Source organism: Girardinichthys multiradiatus, chromosome 8 (genome assembly GCF_021462225.1).
Source record: "Girardinichthys multiradiatus isolate DD_20200921_A chromosome 8, DD_fGirMul_XY1, whole genome shotgun sequence".
Classification (NCBI taxonomy): domain Eukaryota; kingdom Metazoa; phylum Chordata; class Actinopteri; order Cyprinodontiformes; family Goodeidae; genus Girardinichthys; species Girardinichthys multiradiatus.
Window position 1 is genome coordinate 8,125,977 of NC_061801.1, and position 14,799 is coordinate 8,140,775.

Sequence of the window (14,799 nt, forward strand, 5' to 3'; positions counted from 1 at the left end):
TTGGTTTATTTACCAGGATGATGTAACATTCAGAAAAGTGGCAGTTATGTTGACAGTTACATAGATTAAGACAAATGTTTACTCACATGCTTGATGGAAATGTACAGCACCCAGATAAATGTGAATAAACATTTTTGCCAATTTAAAGCCCCGCACAGTCTTTCACTATATTTTGCGTAGTTGTATACTATTTTCTGAGTTGTTTCTCTTTTCTCATGTGGACTATCCTGAATTCAAGTATTCATAACTTTAATATATTTTTAAAAATCTAAAATATTTTCCAACCTCTGGTTAAATAAAAAAAATAAAGAATACAAAGTCAATATTTTTACATTCACACTGATAGAGGTTCGAATAAAGCCATTGCATATTCTGTCTGTTTTATTTGAGGGGAAGAATATCTTTATTACAGCCTTTTTAGCTGACAGCTTTAGTTTGGTTCACATTGAGGTATAGACCCCCATTTGGTTTCACTTATGACAGGTTAAATCATTCAAAGTATTGCTGTAAAATATTGTGTAATTTTAAAAATGGCACCTCATTGGAAACCTCTTTTTCCCATATTAAGTTGTCTTGGTGTATTTCTTTTTGGATTTGAGCTTTTTTCGCTGTCCTTCATTTGATGTATGTTGTCTTCTATCTTTTCTTAATTGTTTTGGGGGTTTTTTCTCTCCATTGTCCACAATTCTCTTGACTGTTCCTGTTTTGTTGATTTCTGTTTAGCATTCCCTTTGAGGTACTTCAGTTGTTTTCTTGTTTGTCAGGTCTTTGGTTTGTTTGGTGTTCTGTCTCTTCTCTTTTTGCCTTGTCGTTTTAGGTTTTATGTTATTTGAGGCTCTTCTTGCCATCTCCTGCTGTAGATTTTGTCTTTCAGCTCCTTTTCTTTTTGTTAATCTCATACTGTCTCATCGTATATTGCTTCAGTGTCTTGTTACATCCTCCCTATCATCTGTTGTTTTATCTTGTCTTTTACATCTGCTTGTTTTGTCTTTTCCCTTCCTCTTGTTTTGCTTATGTTGAACCATCTGGCCTTGTTGTGTCTTATTCAATCTTTGTTATTAGCCCTGTCTTGTCCCTTCTTGCTTGTCTTGTTTTAACATGTTTATTGATTTAGCCACACTACGTATTGTATTGCTGTCCTGCCCTCATTTTTCTTGCTCCAGTTTTTCATCTTTTACTTTCTCAGCTTGTTTAACCAGGTTGGCCTGTCTTGTCTCGTTTTTACTGTGCTGTGGATGTAAAAAGTCTACATACCACTGCTAAAATGTCAGCTACTGGTAATATTAAAATATTGACAATGAAAAATAATTTTATAACTTTTCATACCTTTGATGTGACATTAATTCTGCACACTTTCAAAGAAAAACAAATAAAACTGTTAGTGGGAAAATACAATAAAAAAATGCAATATACTGGTTGCATTTGGGTGCACATAATTAAAATATTTTTTTGTTCGAACACTTTTTGTTTTTATTTCCAGGATTTACTTTCCAAAGTTTACACATGCAAAGAATATTTAATAACTGTTGCCACATGTACAACCCAACCAGTACTAACCTAAGATTATTTTGATTCCTCTTAATAAAATCTGGCTTTAATTAAACAATACAAATAAGAAAAGGTCAGGGAAATCACCAGGAGAGCCAAACTTGTTTTTACAGTTTAGTAGATTCACAGGAAATATGCTAGTTGTGTACCCAAGAAGACTAATTGTTAAAACTTGACCAATAGATGCATAAAACAAGTATTTGTCTTGGGCCGTGCACACATATGCAAACAGGTTATTTCAGGTGTTTTTCTCTCTAACAGATTTGTTTGTTTTTCAGTTAAATTGGGCAAGACAGGGGCGTGGTGTAGTGGATCAGTGCACAACCCATAAACAGAGTCTTCAGTCCTTAACGCAGCTGTCCCTGGTTGGAGTCCCGACCCCGGCAACCTGTGCTGCATGTCTTCACTCCACTTCCTGTCTGCTTAAAAAAAAAGGCTACTAATGCTGAAAAAACTTGTGCAGGGCTATGTCACATTAAAGATGGAAAGGGTTTTTAAATAATTCATCATTGGGGACTTTTAACATCACAAAAACGTAGCATTTTAACACATATGTGTAGACTTTTGAGAAGCACAATATATTGTCCTGTCCAGGTGTATTTACCTTATATAATTATGATACCTCTTTACCATTTTTCTCCTGCTGCACATGTTGGTTTGTTTACCTTAGCTTTAATGATACAGCAGTGTACGGCATGATTCTCCTGTTCATAAAGGACGCTGAACTCTAGAGACCCCAGTGTGGCTGTAACAATAAAAAACAGATACACATTTGCAAAAGGAAATAGATCAAAATGAAAAACATTTAAATATTTGAACAGATTAATGATCTAAACAGTCTTACTGGCATCATCTGAGTCATAGTCATGGTCGTCCTCTTCCGTGTAATCTGGAGGGCGTCTCTCAGGAGTTGCATTGTTGAAGGGTGAATTCACAGGTGGAGTCATCCTGATAGCAGGTATGTGAGATAAAACTGAGCTGGAGACAATAGGTTGTTGTTTTTCTTCAACAGCTGGAGAGGACATTGCTTTTACTCTCTCTGGATGTTTGTTTTCATCATCTACCGCTGGAACTAGAGACATGATCAAACACAGTGAGCAGCTGCCACCGTCTGGGGCATCTGTTCTTAGAAAGTGCAGTTAAATGTTTGTAGCCCCTGCAGTGTTGGGCTTATTCTTAGAGGAAGCAGTGTGATTTTACCTGAGGTGGGGGCAGTCTGCTGTGTGTTTGCCTGGGGTGCTTTGGAAGCTAACACATGTCTCTCTGTCTTCATTACAGCTGTCTGAGTAGAATGAGTCTCATTACAGCTGTCAGTTGTTGTTCTTGCTGTCTGCTGCCATTGTTCAGATACACAGGACTGCTTCTGCTGTGCCACTGAGGAAACAAAATAAAATTATCATTACTGCCACAATCATCGATTCAACGCTGTCACACCAGACCTCCTTCTTGAATAGATGGGCACTGGGCCCTGGCACTGGAGACAGTAACAGCAACCAGTGGAAAGCTGAATCCTATATTCTGCACATAAAAAGTCAGTTCCAAAAAGTATGTTTATTGGTGACACAGTGTCTTGTAAAAGTATTTATACTTTCGTACCCCCCTTGTCCTGTTTTAGCATTTCTGTCACAATCCACAGATGTTTGGGTTTTGGTTTTCTTTTGTGTTTTGACCATTTCCTTGTTGTTTATTATGTTCTTAATGTCTTGCCTTATTGGTTCATATCTTTGTATTCAGTTTCTTATTTTATTTTTGTGTTCTGTTCTTTGTATATTTTGAGTTATTTCGTGTATCTCTGTTTAGCTCCTTTTCCTCCCTCCCTTGGCTCCCTGATTTCACTCTCCCTCAGCTGTTCCACATTTTCCCCTAAATAGTCACACCTGGATTCTATGTTATTCTCCACACCTTCCTCAGTATATAGCTAAGCTCTCCGATTCTCATTGTTCTCTGCTGAATTATTCTGTTACCATGCGTTTTGCACATTGTACTGCCCAGTTCTCTGTTATTGTTGCAGGCTCTGTTCTCCTAGTGCCCAACTGCAGGTCTTGTATCTTATCATTATTAAATCATTTTACTCACCATCCTGCCCCAACATTCCTGTCTGCGCTTTGGTCCAGCTTCTAATTCACAAATCATGACAATTTCAGGCAAAGCATATAATGGAGCTGGTTGCCTATGTGGGCATGGCCTCATTTACTCTACAAAAAAGATATCTGGAGATGGTATCCTAATTGTGTCATTGAATTTGTTAAATTAGTGTTGCATCTGGCATCAGAGTAGACAGGTCAGAATAATGTAATATGAAACTGTGTTTGTGTGACCTTCCACTTGTTAGATTTTTTAGTATGCATGTTTGTGTAAGAAGAGTAGAAACCTTGCAGCACTCAGTGCCCACGAGCAGCAAGGGGCAGGTAGCCTCAGCTACTGCAGGTCACAGCAGCCTGAGACAGACACTAGGCACACCCACAGAGTAGTTACACGCCCGCACGGAGGCAGGTCAGCAGCAATGCCTAAGCAGCCCCAGGCTGGCACTCGGGCAGCACACAGATACCTACTCTATTGATGACGTGCAGTCAGGGGTGACAAGTGAGGCACAGTCTGACCTGTCATGAGAAGTAAAATACTAGCAATAATAAGAGAAAAACCATTTCTCAAATTGACTGTTCCTGTTTTGTTTCAGAAATTTGTTTTCTGTATGATTGCAACGTTTTTATGGTCAAAATCGCTTCAAATACATGGGAGAAGGCAAGGTGAGGCAGTGAATTGCTGTGCCTCATCACTGACGGTGCTGTGGCACACAGACAGGCAGTTGGTGCGTGTCCATTGCTCTTTATATTGCCAATGTGCATGCTGGATTCCACATGTGGGGCAGCACGGTGGCGCAGTTGGTAGCACTGTTTCCTTGCAAGAAGGTCCTGGGTTCGACTCCCAGCCACGTGTCTTTCTGCATGGTACTCTGGCTTCCTCCCACAGTCCAAAAAACATAGCGGTTAGGTTAATTGGTCTCTCTAAACTGCCCTAAGGTATGAATGGGTGTATGCATGGTTGTTTCTGTGTTGTCTCTGTGTTGTGTTGCCCTGTAATGGATTGGTGACCTGTCCAGCGTGTGCCCTGCCTCTTGCTGTAGATAGGCACCAGCTCCCTTATGACCCACTATGGAATAAGCGGTTATAGAAAATGATTGAATGAATGGATTCCACATGTACATGCTGACACTCCACAGTCGGACTAAGATTTTTAATAAATATGTGTGACATATTTAATCTTTCTAATCGGCCATAAATAAATGTGCAGTGAAAACGGACCGGGTAAGGCAAAAAGTACTGTGCTGCACTGATAGGGGGCAGTGCTGAGGCCCATAGGCACAGACTGCCACCAGCATGTCACTACGGACTCTTCAGCTATGCAGTGGGCAGGAGTGTTTTCACCGACGCAACCTGTAACCGTACACTAATTTAAATCTGGTCTGACAAAACGGAAGATTACTTCTCAAAACTGGAAAATAATTTTTCTAAAGTCAATCTTCAGTCAAAACAGGTTTTAGACAGAGGAAGACCAACTCCGGAGCTGAAAGGTCACTTCAAACAATTGGGGAAATGTAACGCGCTCTTTTCAACCGGAGTGGTACACCCGAAAAGAGTAAGAGTAAAGATAAGATCATACACACTTTTAAATTTTAATAAAAAAACAAAAATCCGTCAATGTGAAAAAGTAATTTTAAATAATAAAATTTGATATTATATAAAACATTCTTCTACAAAACTTGCTTGATGCAGAACTTACAGATAAGTTACACAGTCTTTTTATCTGGCGCTCATGCACTCCCCTCTTTCATGGTGCCCTGGGCAACTGCCCATATCAAAAACTGCCACTGATTATTTTCACTGATGAGTTTTACTTTTAGGAAAAGTGGAGCTTAGCAGATCATTTACAAACACAGAAAGCCAACAGATATCTGTCCTTAAATCTTACAACACATGGTCAATGAATTACGTAAACAAGCCTCCATTTTTGTGGTTAGAATCATATTTCTAAATCAAACTGTAAGTGGAATAGTTGGTGTTGGTTACCATCAATCTGATGATGTGGTCTGTGTCCCTTTGACCGACTGTGGCCTCCCTGACCAGTGCTGTCCTTTGTGTTGGACTGCTGAGGTTTGGAAAGAGGCAGGGGGGAGGGCAGCCTCTGTTGATCTCTTCCCTTATAAAACCAGGCCCCTGAACGTTTCTGGACCTGCAACAAACACAATAAATCTATCAGCATAAGCTGAATGAGAACTGAAATTATTTACTTTACATAATGAAAAAGATCAGCAACAGGAAGAGCTGAGGTTAGAATAAAATCAAAAAAGGTTAAGACCACCTTTACAAAAACATCCTTAAAAAGGATTGTGCTTTCCTCAAAAATCTGCTGTAGGAAATCCTTCACTTATTTTCTGCCCTCTTTTGGAATTTACAAGTACTACAGGTAGTAAACGCTAGCATAATTTCTTATTTATTTGTAGGTAGTTTTTAAAAGTGGTAAGGGAGTTATGTGTTTTTTAGGCATACAAATTTCATTTGTATTAGGAAAATACAATAAACAGAGGTATACACACCTAATGCATCAGTTATGATACAAAAAAATGAAATCCAGTTGATGTTTAAATAAGTATTTTTGTTCTGGTAAAATAATTTAATTAACAGTTCAGTTTTTATAAAGAATTTCCTAACAGTTGTTTGTTGTAGAAGACTTTAAAGGACTAACAATTATCTGTATATTGAGAGAGTGAAGATGGATTTTTAGATAACAAAATAGGGAATTTATGTTAATACTACACCTTCAAAAGAAAGATTAAAAGTGGTATTTAAATAATGCAAATATGAGCTGAAGTCGTTACTGCACAAGTTCTGATAAGATTTCTGAATTAACTTAAAATTATGTATTTACCTCAGCTAGTAGAGCTAAGGAATAGCTAAAGGAGGTGAATATGTGATTGTTGAATATTGTAAGTAGAATGCAGGTCAGATATCTAGAGTGGTACTCTGCTTTTTATGAAAAATAAGACTTCAGACAATTATTTCAGAACCTTTTCCACATATTGTGTGTAATACAAGACATATTTACTAAAGGAAAAAAATCACTGTGCACTCCCATACACTAATACTTTGTTGAAACACTTTTAAGTTATTTTCAACATTCAGTCTTTTTTAGTTCACATTGCTCAGACACTCCATCCTATTAAATCTGATTAACTGTAAATAAAGTTAATTTCCTCCTTGCATCCTTTAGCTAAAACCGTAGTTTCAGAGGTTACGAAGGATCAAAAGTATCTCATTGTACAAAGATGTCAGTAAGGAGGAGAGTACGAAAAACAGCATTATATACAAATACATTTTAGTAAGCCCTGCGATGGACTGGCGATCTGTCCAGGGTGTACCCTGCCTCTCACCCATAGACTGCTGGAGATAGGCACCAGCTCCCCCGCAACCCACTATGGAATAAGCGGTAGAAAATGACTGACTGACTGACATTTTCGTAAATTAGATTAAACGTACATTCTGAAAATAATCTTTAAGCAGATAGAAAACATACTTTTCATTAAGGCCACATTTTTGTATTAAAAACATTTTTTTAATTGTTCTGATGTAATATCCTAATCTTAATGTGGTGTTTTCATTGGCAGCAAGCAAAGAATCGTCACAATTAACAGTAATAAAGGCTTAAAAACATCTGTGTGTAATTTATCTATATAATGTGTTTCATTGAGTTATTGTTCAGCTGAGATGCAGCTGCATACATCATGGCACAGTGAGAGTTGTCACTGATAACTGGATAAAATATGGAACAACAGGCACATTACATAAACTGACTGTTTCTCCGTAATTGATGAAAAGATAAGATGTTTTTCTTGTCTTTTATCTGGCTGGGGAGGCTGCCAAGAGACCGATAGCAGCGCTAAAGGAGATGCATGAGGTACCAACAAGGAGTGGTTGTGTTGTACACATGACAACAATCTGCTTTATTCTCCACATTCCAGTCGCCAGTCAATTTTGGGCCTAAACCTTCAGGTGTTCACTAGAAAGCTGAAGAAGGATTTCATCTTTTAGTTCCTCAACAAGTCAATGAATACATCCAAATTAACAAAAGAATGGCTTCCTAAAAGGCTAAATTAAGTTTTGGAATGTCCTAGCCAAAATCCAGAACTAAATTCAACAGAAAATCTGTGGGTTCATCTGAGGAGGCCTATGGGCAAGAGATTTTCTTACAATCTGAGAGGTTTGGAGAACTTTTCAAAACAGAGTGGGCAAACATTTTCAAGTCAAGATGTTGGATGATGACAGACTCCTACCAAAAATACAGAATGCTAAAAGACAGTTTAAATGTACTTCAGCAAAGTATTAAATCAAGGATATGGACACAGGCAATTAGGTTATTGCAACTTTTTTTTAATTAATTAAATTTTTCCTTCAAGAAATGGGTTTTTGTTTTTAGTTGAATTTGACAGAATAAATGTCACAATATATGCAGAAAAAGCTCAATAATACTTTATCCTGCTCTCCTTTTCATTCATCACAAAAACTGGACATTTTAACAGGGGTGTCTAGACTTTTAAGATTCACTGTATGGCATAAATGACAAGAATCCATATCTAAGTCTTCCCTGTATGCTACCATCACCAATCTACAGCTCTGATACTCCTGATTGGGTCCTTTGGTTCATCCTATTCTCACATCACGATTATTTGTGCATTCATGTTATGGACATAAGTTATTAATTCATGCACAATAAAAAAAAAATATGTGTACATTACATAACATAATAACAACAACCACAACAAAACATATTACCAATGGCACTACAGGAGCTCTGTACAGAAGGAAACCTATGACTGCTTTCTATGTCCTACATTACAGTGTAGTTAGTCTGGACGAGTGACAGGACACAGCATCAGCTTAAAGACTAGGCTACTAGAGACACATTCACACAATGTGTCTCTTTGATATCTAAGCTAATGGAAGTTAATTGTCCAGGCCAAAGGGCAGTGAAATGCAATTGTGTACTAAAAGATGGATGTAAAACCTAGAAAATGGTTCTTTTCACAGGATAAGCAGAGCTTGTGGTGGCAGAGTGATGACATAATGTCATAAATTAGTACTAAGTCCAAAACATAAGTTATGTTCCTTTAGCTCACCTCTTCCTGCTCATTGCAGATCTGGCAAAGCCACATCGGACAAGTCCTGCTGTCAATCCAAATCCCACATTTGCTGCACATGTGCTGCAGGAAGGCAAGTACAAACACATCAGCACACACACACACACACACACAGGCACACACACACACACACACACACACACACACACACAGCCTACGCAAATTTTGCTTTTTTATCACAGGTGCATTAAGCACATATATTTTTACAGTTCATATGGCATTAACCCGTACTTGAGTCGTGAGAGCAACAAGAAGCAGGATGTCACGTATAGGACCTAAAAGTACACGGTGTGCATCACAGCAAGTTAGCACATGGGCTACTGACTGCTTGGCACCATAAATAAACCTTTACAGAACTGCACAGTGTAGAATATATTGCAGAATGTAGAAGAGCAAGAAGAATTCAAAATCTAAGAAGACCTTTACAGAAGACACCAAGCTTTCAGAAGCAACATTTGTTTTTCAATATCCACTGTAATAAATTTATCTCACAGAAACATGTTTATTTCAGTTTTGATTTTGTTTGCAGTGATTACCCATCTATGGGTGAGGCCCTCTTTGAGGAGCTCAGGGTCTTGTCAACAGTATCACAAACATAAAGTAGCACATAACTGTGAAGTAGAAGGAAAAGGATACATGGCTTCATTTTTTTTCATATACAAATCCGATTTGTGTGTATATGCCTCAGTAATTGTTCTATGAAGGTCTCAGAGGTTTGTTGGGGAACATTAGTTAACAACAGCATAAGACCAAGGAACACAGCAGATAGGTCAGAGAGAAAGTTGTGGATAAGTTTAATGTGAACATCTCAGAAAGCTCTCCTCAATTCGTCATCTGCAAATGGAAAAAGTATGGTACATCTCTAAGCCTACCAAAGCACTGGAGGCTGCCTTAACTGACAGTCAGCTGGGGAAGGCCAGCATCAGATAGCCAAAGGGTTTATGTTAACTCTGGAGGAGATGCAAAGATCCACAGCTCAGGTGTGAGAATGTGTTAACAGGACAACTATTAGTTGTGCATTCCACAAATCAGGTCTTTATGGAAGAGTGGTAAGAAAAAAGTCATTGTTGAAATTAAGCCCTAAGAAGTCATGTTTGTAGTTCGCCACAAGCCACGTAGGAGACGCAAACATTTGGAAGACGGTGCTTTGATCAGATAAGATCAAATTTAACTTTCTGGCCAACATGCAAAATGCTTTGTGTCATAAAAAACTAACACTCCACATCACCCTGAAAACATCATTCCTTGCATGAAACCTAGCTGTGGCAAATTGAAGCTGTTGAATTGGTTCTCTTCGGCAAAAACATGGGACCCGGTAAGCATTGAAAGGAAGATGGTGAACTGTGGAAAAAAATCTGTTAGAGGCTACAAAAGACTCCGCCCTGGGGTGGAGGTTTACCTTCCAGCAGGACAATGACTCCAAACATTCAGCCAGAGCTGCAATGGAATAGTTTAGATCAAAGCATCTGTTAGAATGGCCCAGTCAAAGTCTGACCTAAATCCAAATGAGAATGTGACAAGACGAGAAATTGTTGTTCCTTATGGTATTAATTTAACTTGTCTATGTTTGAGTTAAAGATAATTTTACAAAAATGTGAGTCTTGGGATGTGTACAGCTGGTGGAAATATACCACCAATGTCAGAATCTATGGTGGCTGTGTGCAGGTTATGTGTGTGCTGTTTTTTTCTGTTTCTCCATTTTAGGGTTTGACGGGCAGGTGCTTCTGCACAGGTGTTCCTCATCTGTCAGCAATCAGCTGGGCTTCTTTAGTGAGTGGAGAGCCAGAGGAAGGCGTCAGCTCGTTGTTGTTCACTCAGTGGTAAATGGCTCGACCCCTGCTTCTATGCAGTTTTGCTATCCTTGAAAGTTAATCGTTTCATTTCTTCCTTGATCAACAGATCCAGCCTAGTTGGGTGTTTCATGGATTTTTCTTCACCAGCAGTCTTGAGCCGTTTCTGAAGGAGTGTGAAAGCTCAAAGTTGCAATGCCTTCAACTTATGGTCCCTGCTCTGTTCTCCAACTCCAAGCCCAGCCTCTCAAAGAACTCACCAAGCCTAACTCAGATGAGTATTCACCTACCTTGTCCACCCTCCAGCGTCCCCCTCAAGTCACAGCGGAGCTTCGCCGCAAAAAAAGGGACAACACCAACTGGAGATCACTGGAACAAGCCTGCTCACAGCCTGCCAACCACAGACACTGTGGAGAAGGACTTACTCCCCCACCGTCTAGCTCAAACCAGCAACTCAGTAAGTCTACTGAGAAATACCTATACTGCAAGATCCAACATTCCCGTTTTCAATCTATCTAAATTTGTCTCCTTCTCCCACACGCCTAGATTAATTCCAGTCCGATCCACCGACCCAGTCCTGGTTCCTGTACATCCATTACCCTGGCTTTAAAAATAAACCGTTTCAAAACATACTCTGCTTCTCGTGATTGTGTGTTATCAGAGTCTTAAACCCACCACTATGACAACCAATGTCTGTGGTTGTAATGTGTCAAAGTCTTGAAAAATTCAAGAGGGATGGATAATTTCACAAACTGTACATAAAAATAAAAATAAACTCTTAAGTCTAACATTTTAAACATAAATCCATCCTCTGGGAGAAAATCTTTGTTCGTGACTGAAATAATTAACTTACCTTTTTGCACTTTGCACAGAGAACAGCTGTGACCCTTTGGGCTCCAAAGGAGGCCCCACACAGCAGACAATGAGACTGTCCATCACCACATGCTGTCTTCTTAATAATATCTAGGCGACTGGACATATGCCTAAGAGAACATCCACATACATATCAGCACAATGACACAAACAGGTTTTACACCAAAAACTGACAGAGTGAGCCTTTGTGGTTGGTTGGTTGGCTGACAGAAACCAAAACAACAGTGAGAACAGTTTTTCATCTCACTCAATCCGCTGCTGCTCCTTGGCCTCCATCATAGCGGCACGAGCCAGTACACTGTTGATGATCTCCTTCTCCTCATCTGTAAGGTCCTCTCCCAGTGCACCCCCAGACATGTTCATTGTCCAACCAGTCCTGCTGACATATAATGCGCACAGCAAAACAGACACAAAATCGTGGCGTGAAACCAGGACTGCAGCTAAAACAAATGGCAATATGTCCAGAAACTGCATCAGTATTAATAGTTAAAAGCTATTAATCTCAGGACAGAAGCACAGCTGGAAGCACAATGGAGCTTCAGTTATGTTGAGCTTCAGCACATAATATCATACATGTCCCTATTGTTACTAATTGTAACAGCTTTCATAAATCCAGATTTGTGCACTTTAAGGCTCTGTGGTTTTTAGCCCAGTTGGAAGCTCATACATAAGAGCTTTAACCTATAAAATAGATTACATTTCTCCGGTTTTAGCTGTTTTATTTTGACTTCTTTAAAAATCTACAAGCAAGTCTCCAGAACTAGATAGTGAGGCAGAGCTTTTAGCTGTCAAGCTGCTCTGCAGATCCACATACAGTGATTCTCAAAAGTGTACAAACCTCTGTTTAAATATATGGCTTTGGTGATGATAAATCCTTTAAAAAATGTCCACCTTTAATGTGACAAACACTGTCCGATTCAAGTGGAAAAACAAACAATTCTGATGTGAGAAGTGTAAAAAAATAGGAAAGGTGGAACAAACCAGTTGCAAACGTTTGCACAACTTTAAACTAAGTTTGTTGAAAAAGCTTTTAATATAATTTAGCGCTCCGTCTTATTGGGGGCACAACTACTATCAATTGTGGTGAATATGATAAACAGAAATAATGGTCATCTTTACCATTAAAATCTTCCTGGTATTTGCTCTTTCGCATCCTTAATTATTTGGTGAGAGGTTAGACTAAGGTTAGACAAAGGTTTGAATCAGGAGAAGATGACAGCATTTTATGTAGAAGACCTTGATTGGAATAAGGCAGGAGTCTAGAAGCAGAGTTTTGGACCATCTGTAAGCGAGAAACTGACTCATTGCTTAAGCCAAAAAACAAAGAGTTTCAGTAAACTAGGCATAATGATACACAGGTTGAAACTAGTCAGACTGAACATCAGGTACAATTTGTAAGTTGTGTATCTTCATAGGGTAAGGATAAGTTGGGAATACAGCTTGTGGGATGGGCAGCTTCTTGTTTTTGTTTTAATTTTTTTAATTTATTATTTAAATTTTTTGTTAACTTTTCACTTTTTAGGATTAATTATTGCTAGTTCTCAGACCTGTTGATGTTTTGTTCACTGTTGCAACCAGGTGCTGCTTGGGGTTGGAACCTGAACAAGCCTAAAACTGAGATAATTATGGAGCTATAGGTGCAAGTAAGAGTAAATATCTTAGTGAATTATCTTTCTCACTTTGTCTTTAAGTTTGTCTATGTCTTTCAGACATAACATTATGATGATCAGAAAGTTGAGTTTTAAGCTCTCTGACAGAGCAGAACTCACTTTTCTTGCCAACTAAAATCATTTGCAGTCAGTTTCTGATTTGAGACCATAAAGCTGATTTATTTTTTTCTTGAATGGATCAAATAGTTGAAATTTTGCAGCTTCCACTGACATTAGGATTCCTTCGAGCGGAGCCCAGCTGTCTTTAAATGTTAGATTTCTCTCAGCAACAAAATCTGCAACAAAAGCCTGAAAAGACTGAGACAGCTTTTGTTCTTGGATCCAAGAACCAGGGGTCAGGGTGGACAGACTGGGGATCTCTGGATTTGGCTCAGACATACATACAATAAACCAGCAAAATGAAGATGCAAAACATGATATCCAGAAATGCATAAAACGTACAAACACCCAAGACATAAAGTCAACAAACTAAAACATTAAACAAGATGGTTATTATACTATGTTCTAAAACAATTTAAATCTAATCTCAATTGTACAAAAACACACAAGAATTAAAATGTTATCATTATTTGAAGAAGCATTAAATAAAAGGCTAAGAACGAACACCCTTGCAATTTCCCTGGGATTTAAGAGCAAAAATAGCAACCAGGTTCTGCAACTTAACTGATAATCAGCAAGAGAGGGCACTTCTATAAAAGCAGGAATTAGACTAGATTGCTGGTCTGGAGACCTGGAGAATTACCATTTGTTTTACAAGGTCAGCACAGATAAATGTCACAGTAAGTGTCTCCATTCTGAGTTACGTCATTTGATGGGGTTTAAGATTGGCAATGTTACCACATTGCCAAGCCTAAAAATAATTAGCAATGGTTTCAGAAAAACAACTATTGCTGTCCATCAATGCGGTACAGGTTATAAGGTCATTCTGAAGGTCATTGTTGTTATTGGGGAGAAAGATTATTCCCAAGTGTTAAACATTTAGGACAGCTGCTATTCTTTCTATTCATCCCAAGGTCAGACTTTGCAATACTGAGAAAAAATGACAAAAAATGGGCAATCACAGAATCAGCAGGTGTCAGTTAGCGAGTTAAATGTCAATATTTATTACAGGAAAATTAGAGAAAGATTGAAGAAGAATGGCTTTGTATGGAATGATTGCCAGGTGAGCCCTTCTTCTCTCTAAACGTTTATAAAGTTGTATCCCAAATGAACCACAGGACATCTGGAACAATTTCGGTCTTTTGCTCAAATATAATGTACACTGCCATGTCTGGAAATAACCAAAATAGCAAATAAATTTTAAACATATCTGACCATCGGTGAAGCACAGTGATGAAGAAGTGGAGAAATTGGTTTATTTCGCAGCCACATGCCCAGGGCTCCTAGCAGTCAAAGAGTCAACCAACAAACTCCTCCATATACCAAAGACTTTTAGAGTCAAACTGATAACCTTGTGCCACACCAAGCAATTTCTGTTGTTCCAGGCTCAGATTCAGTTTGTTCAGGTTTGATGTCTTTGCAATAAAATGCATTTGGTTTTATTGACCCTGCCAACCTTTTTCCACCTGTCCTTTAATTTAGGTCTTTAAATTTTTTCTACTATAAACCCCCAATGCATGACACCAGGTCCTACATTTTAAAGATGTCCGTTGGTATGGAACTGAAATAATTAAAAACCTATGCTGCAACAACATTCCCTTACTTTCCTTCAGTAAAATCTCACAGT

At 38.5% G+C, this 14,799-nt stretch overlaps 1 protein-coding gene and 1 long non-coding RNA gene across 7 annotated transcripts in view; one reads left to right on the top strand and one right to left on the bottom strand.

Annotated features, from left to right (window-relative positions):
* Window positions 1–14,799, bottom strand: part of rph3aa (rabphilin 3A homolog (mouse), a) — a 70,177-nt gene that overhangs the window by 20,743 nt on the left and 34,635 nt on the right. For 4 of the 6 annotated variants that reach the window (XM_047373122.1, XM_047373124.1, XM_047373123.1 and 1 more), the window contains 7 exons: window positions 11,651–11,779; window positions 11,384–11,513; window positions 8,720–8,803; window positions 5,616–5,778; window positions 2,749–2,922; window positions 2,393–2,620; window positions 2,214–2,293 (listed from right to left, as the gene is read on the bottom strand). In XM_047373122.1, the coding sequence (XP_047229078.1) occupies window positions 2,214–2,293; window positions 2,393–2,620; window positions 2,749–2,922; window positions 5,616–5,778; window positions 8,720–8,803; window positions 11,384–11,513; window positions 11,651–11,766 (975 nt within the window). In that variant the 5' untranslated portion in view covers window positions 11,767–11,779. Of the gene's footprint in view, window positions 1–2,213; window positions 2,294–2,392; window positions 2,621–2,748; window positions 2,923–5,615; window positions 5,779–8,719; window positions 8,804–11,383; window positions 11,514–11,650; window positions 11,783–14,799 lie in introns of all 6 variants that reach the window. The other 2 variants (XM_047373125.1, XM_047373121.1) reach the window with 1 other exon arrangement.
* LOC124872787 lies at window positions 8,810–11,162 on the top strand. The gene is made up of 3 exons (XR_007039357.1): window positions 8,810–10,560; window positions 10,640–10,987; window positions 11,077–11,162. It is a non-coding gene; the product is annotated as an uncharacterized LOC124872787 (long non-coding RNA).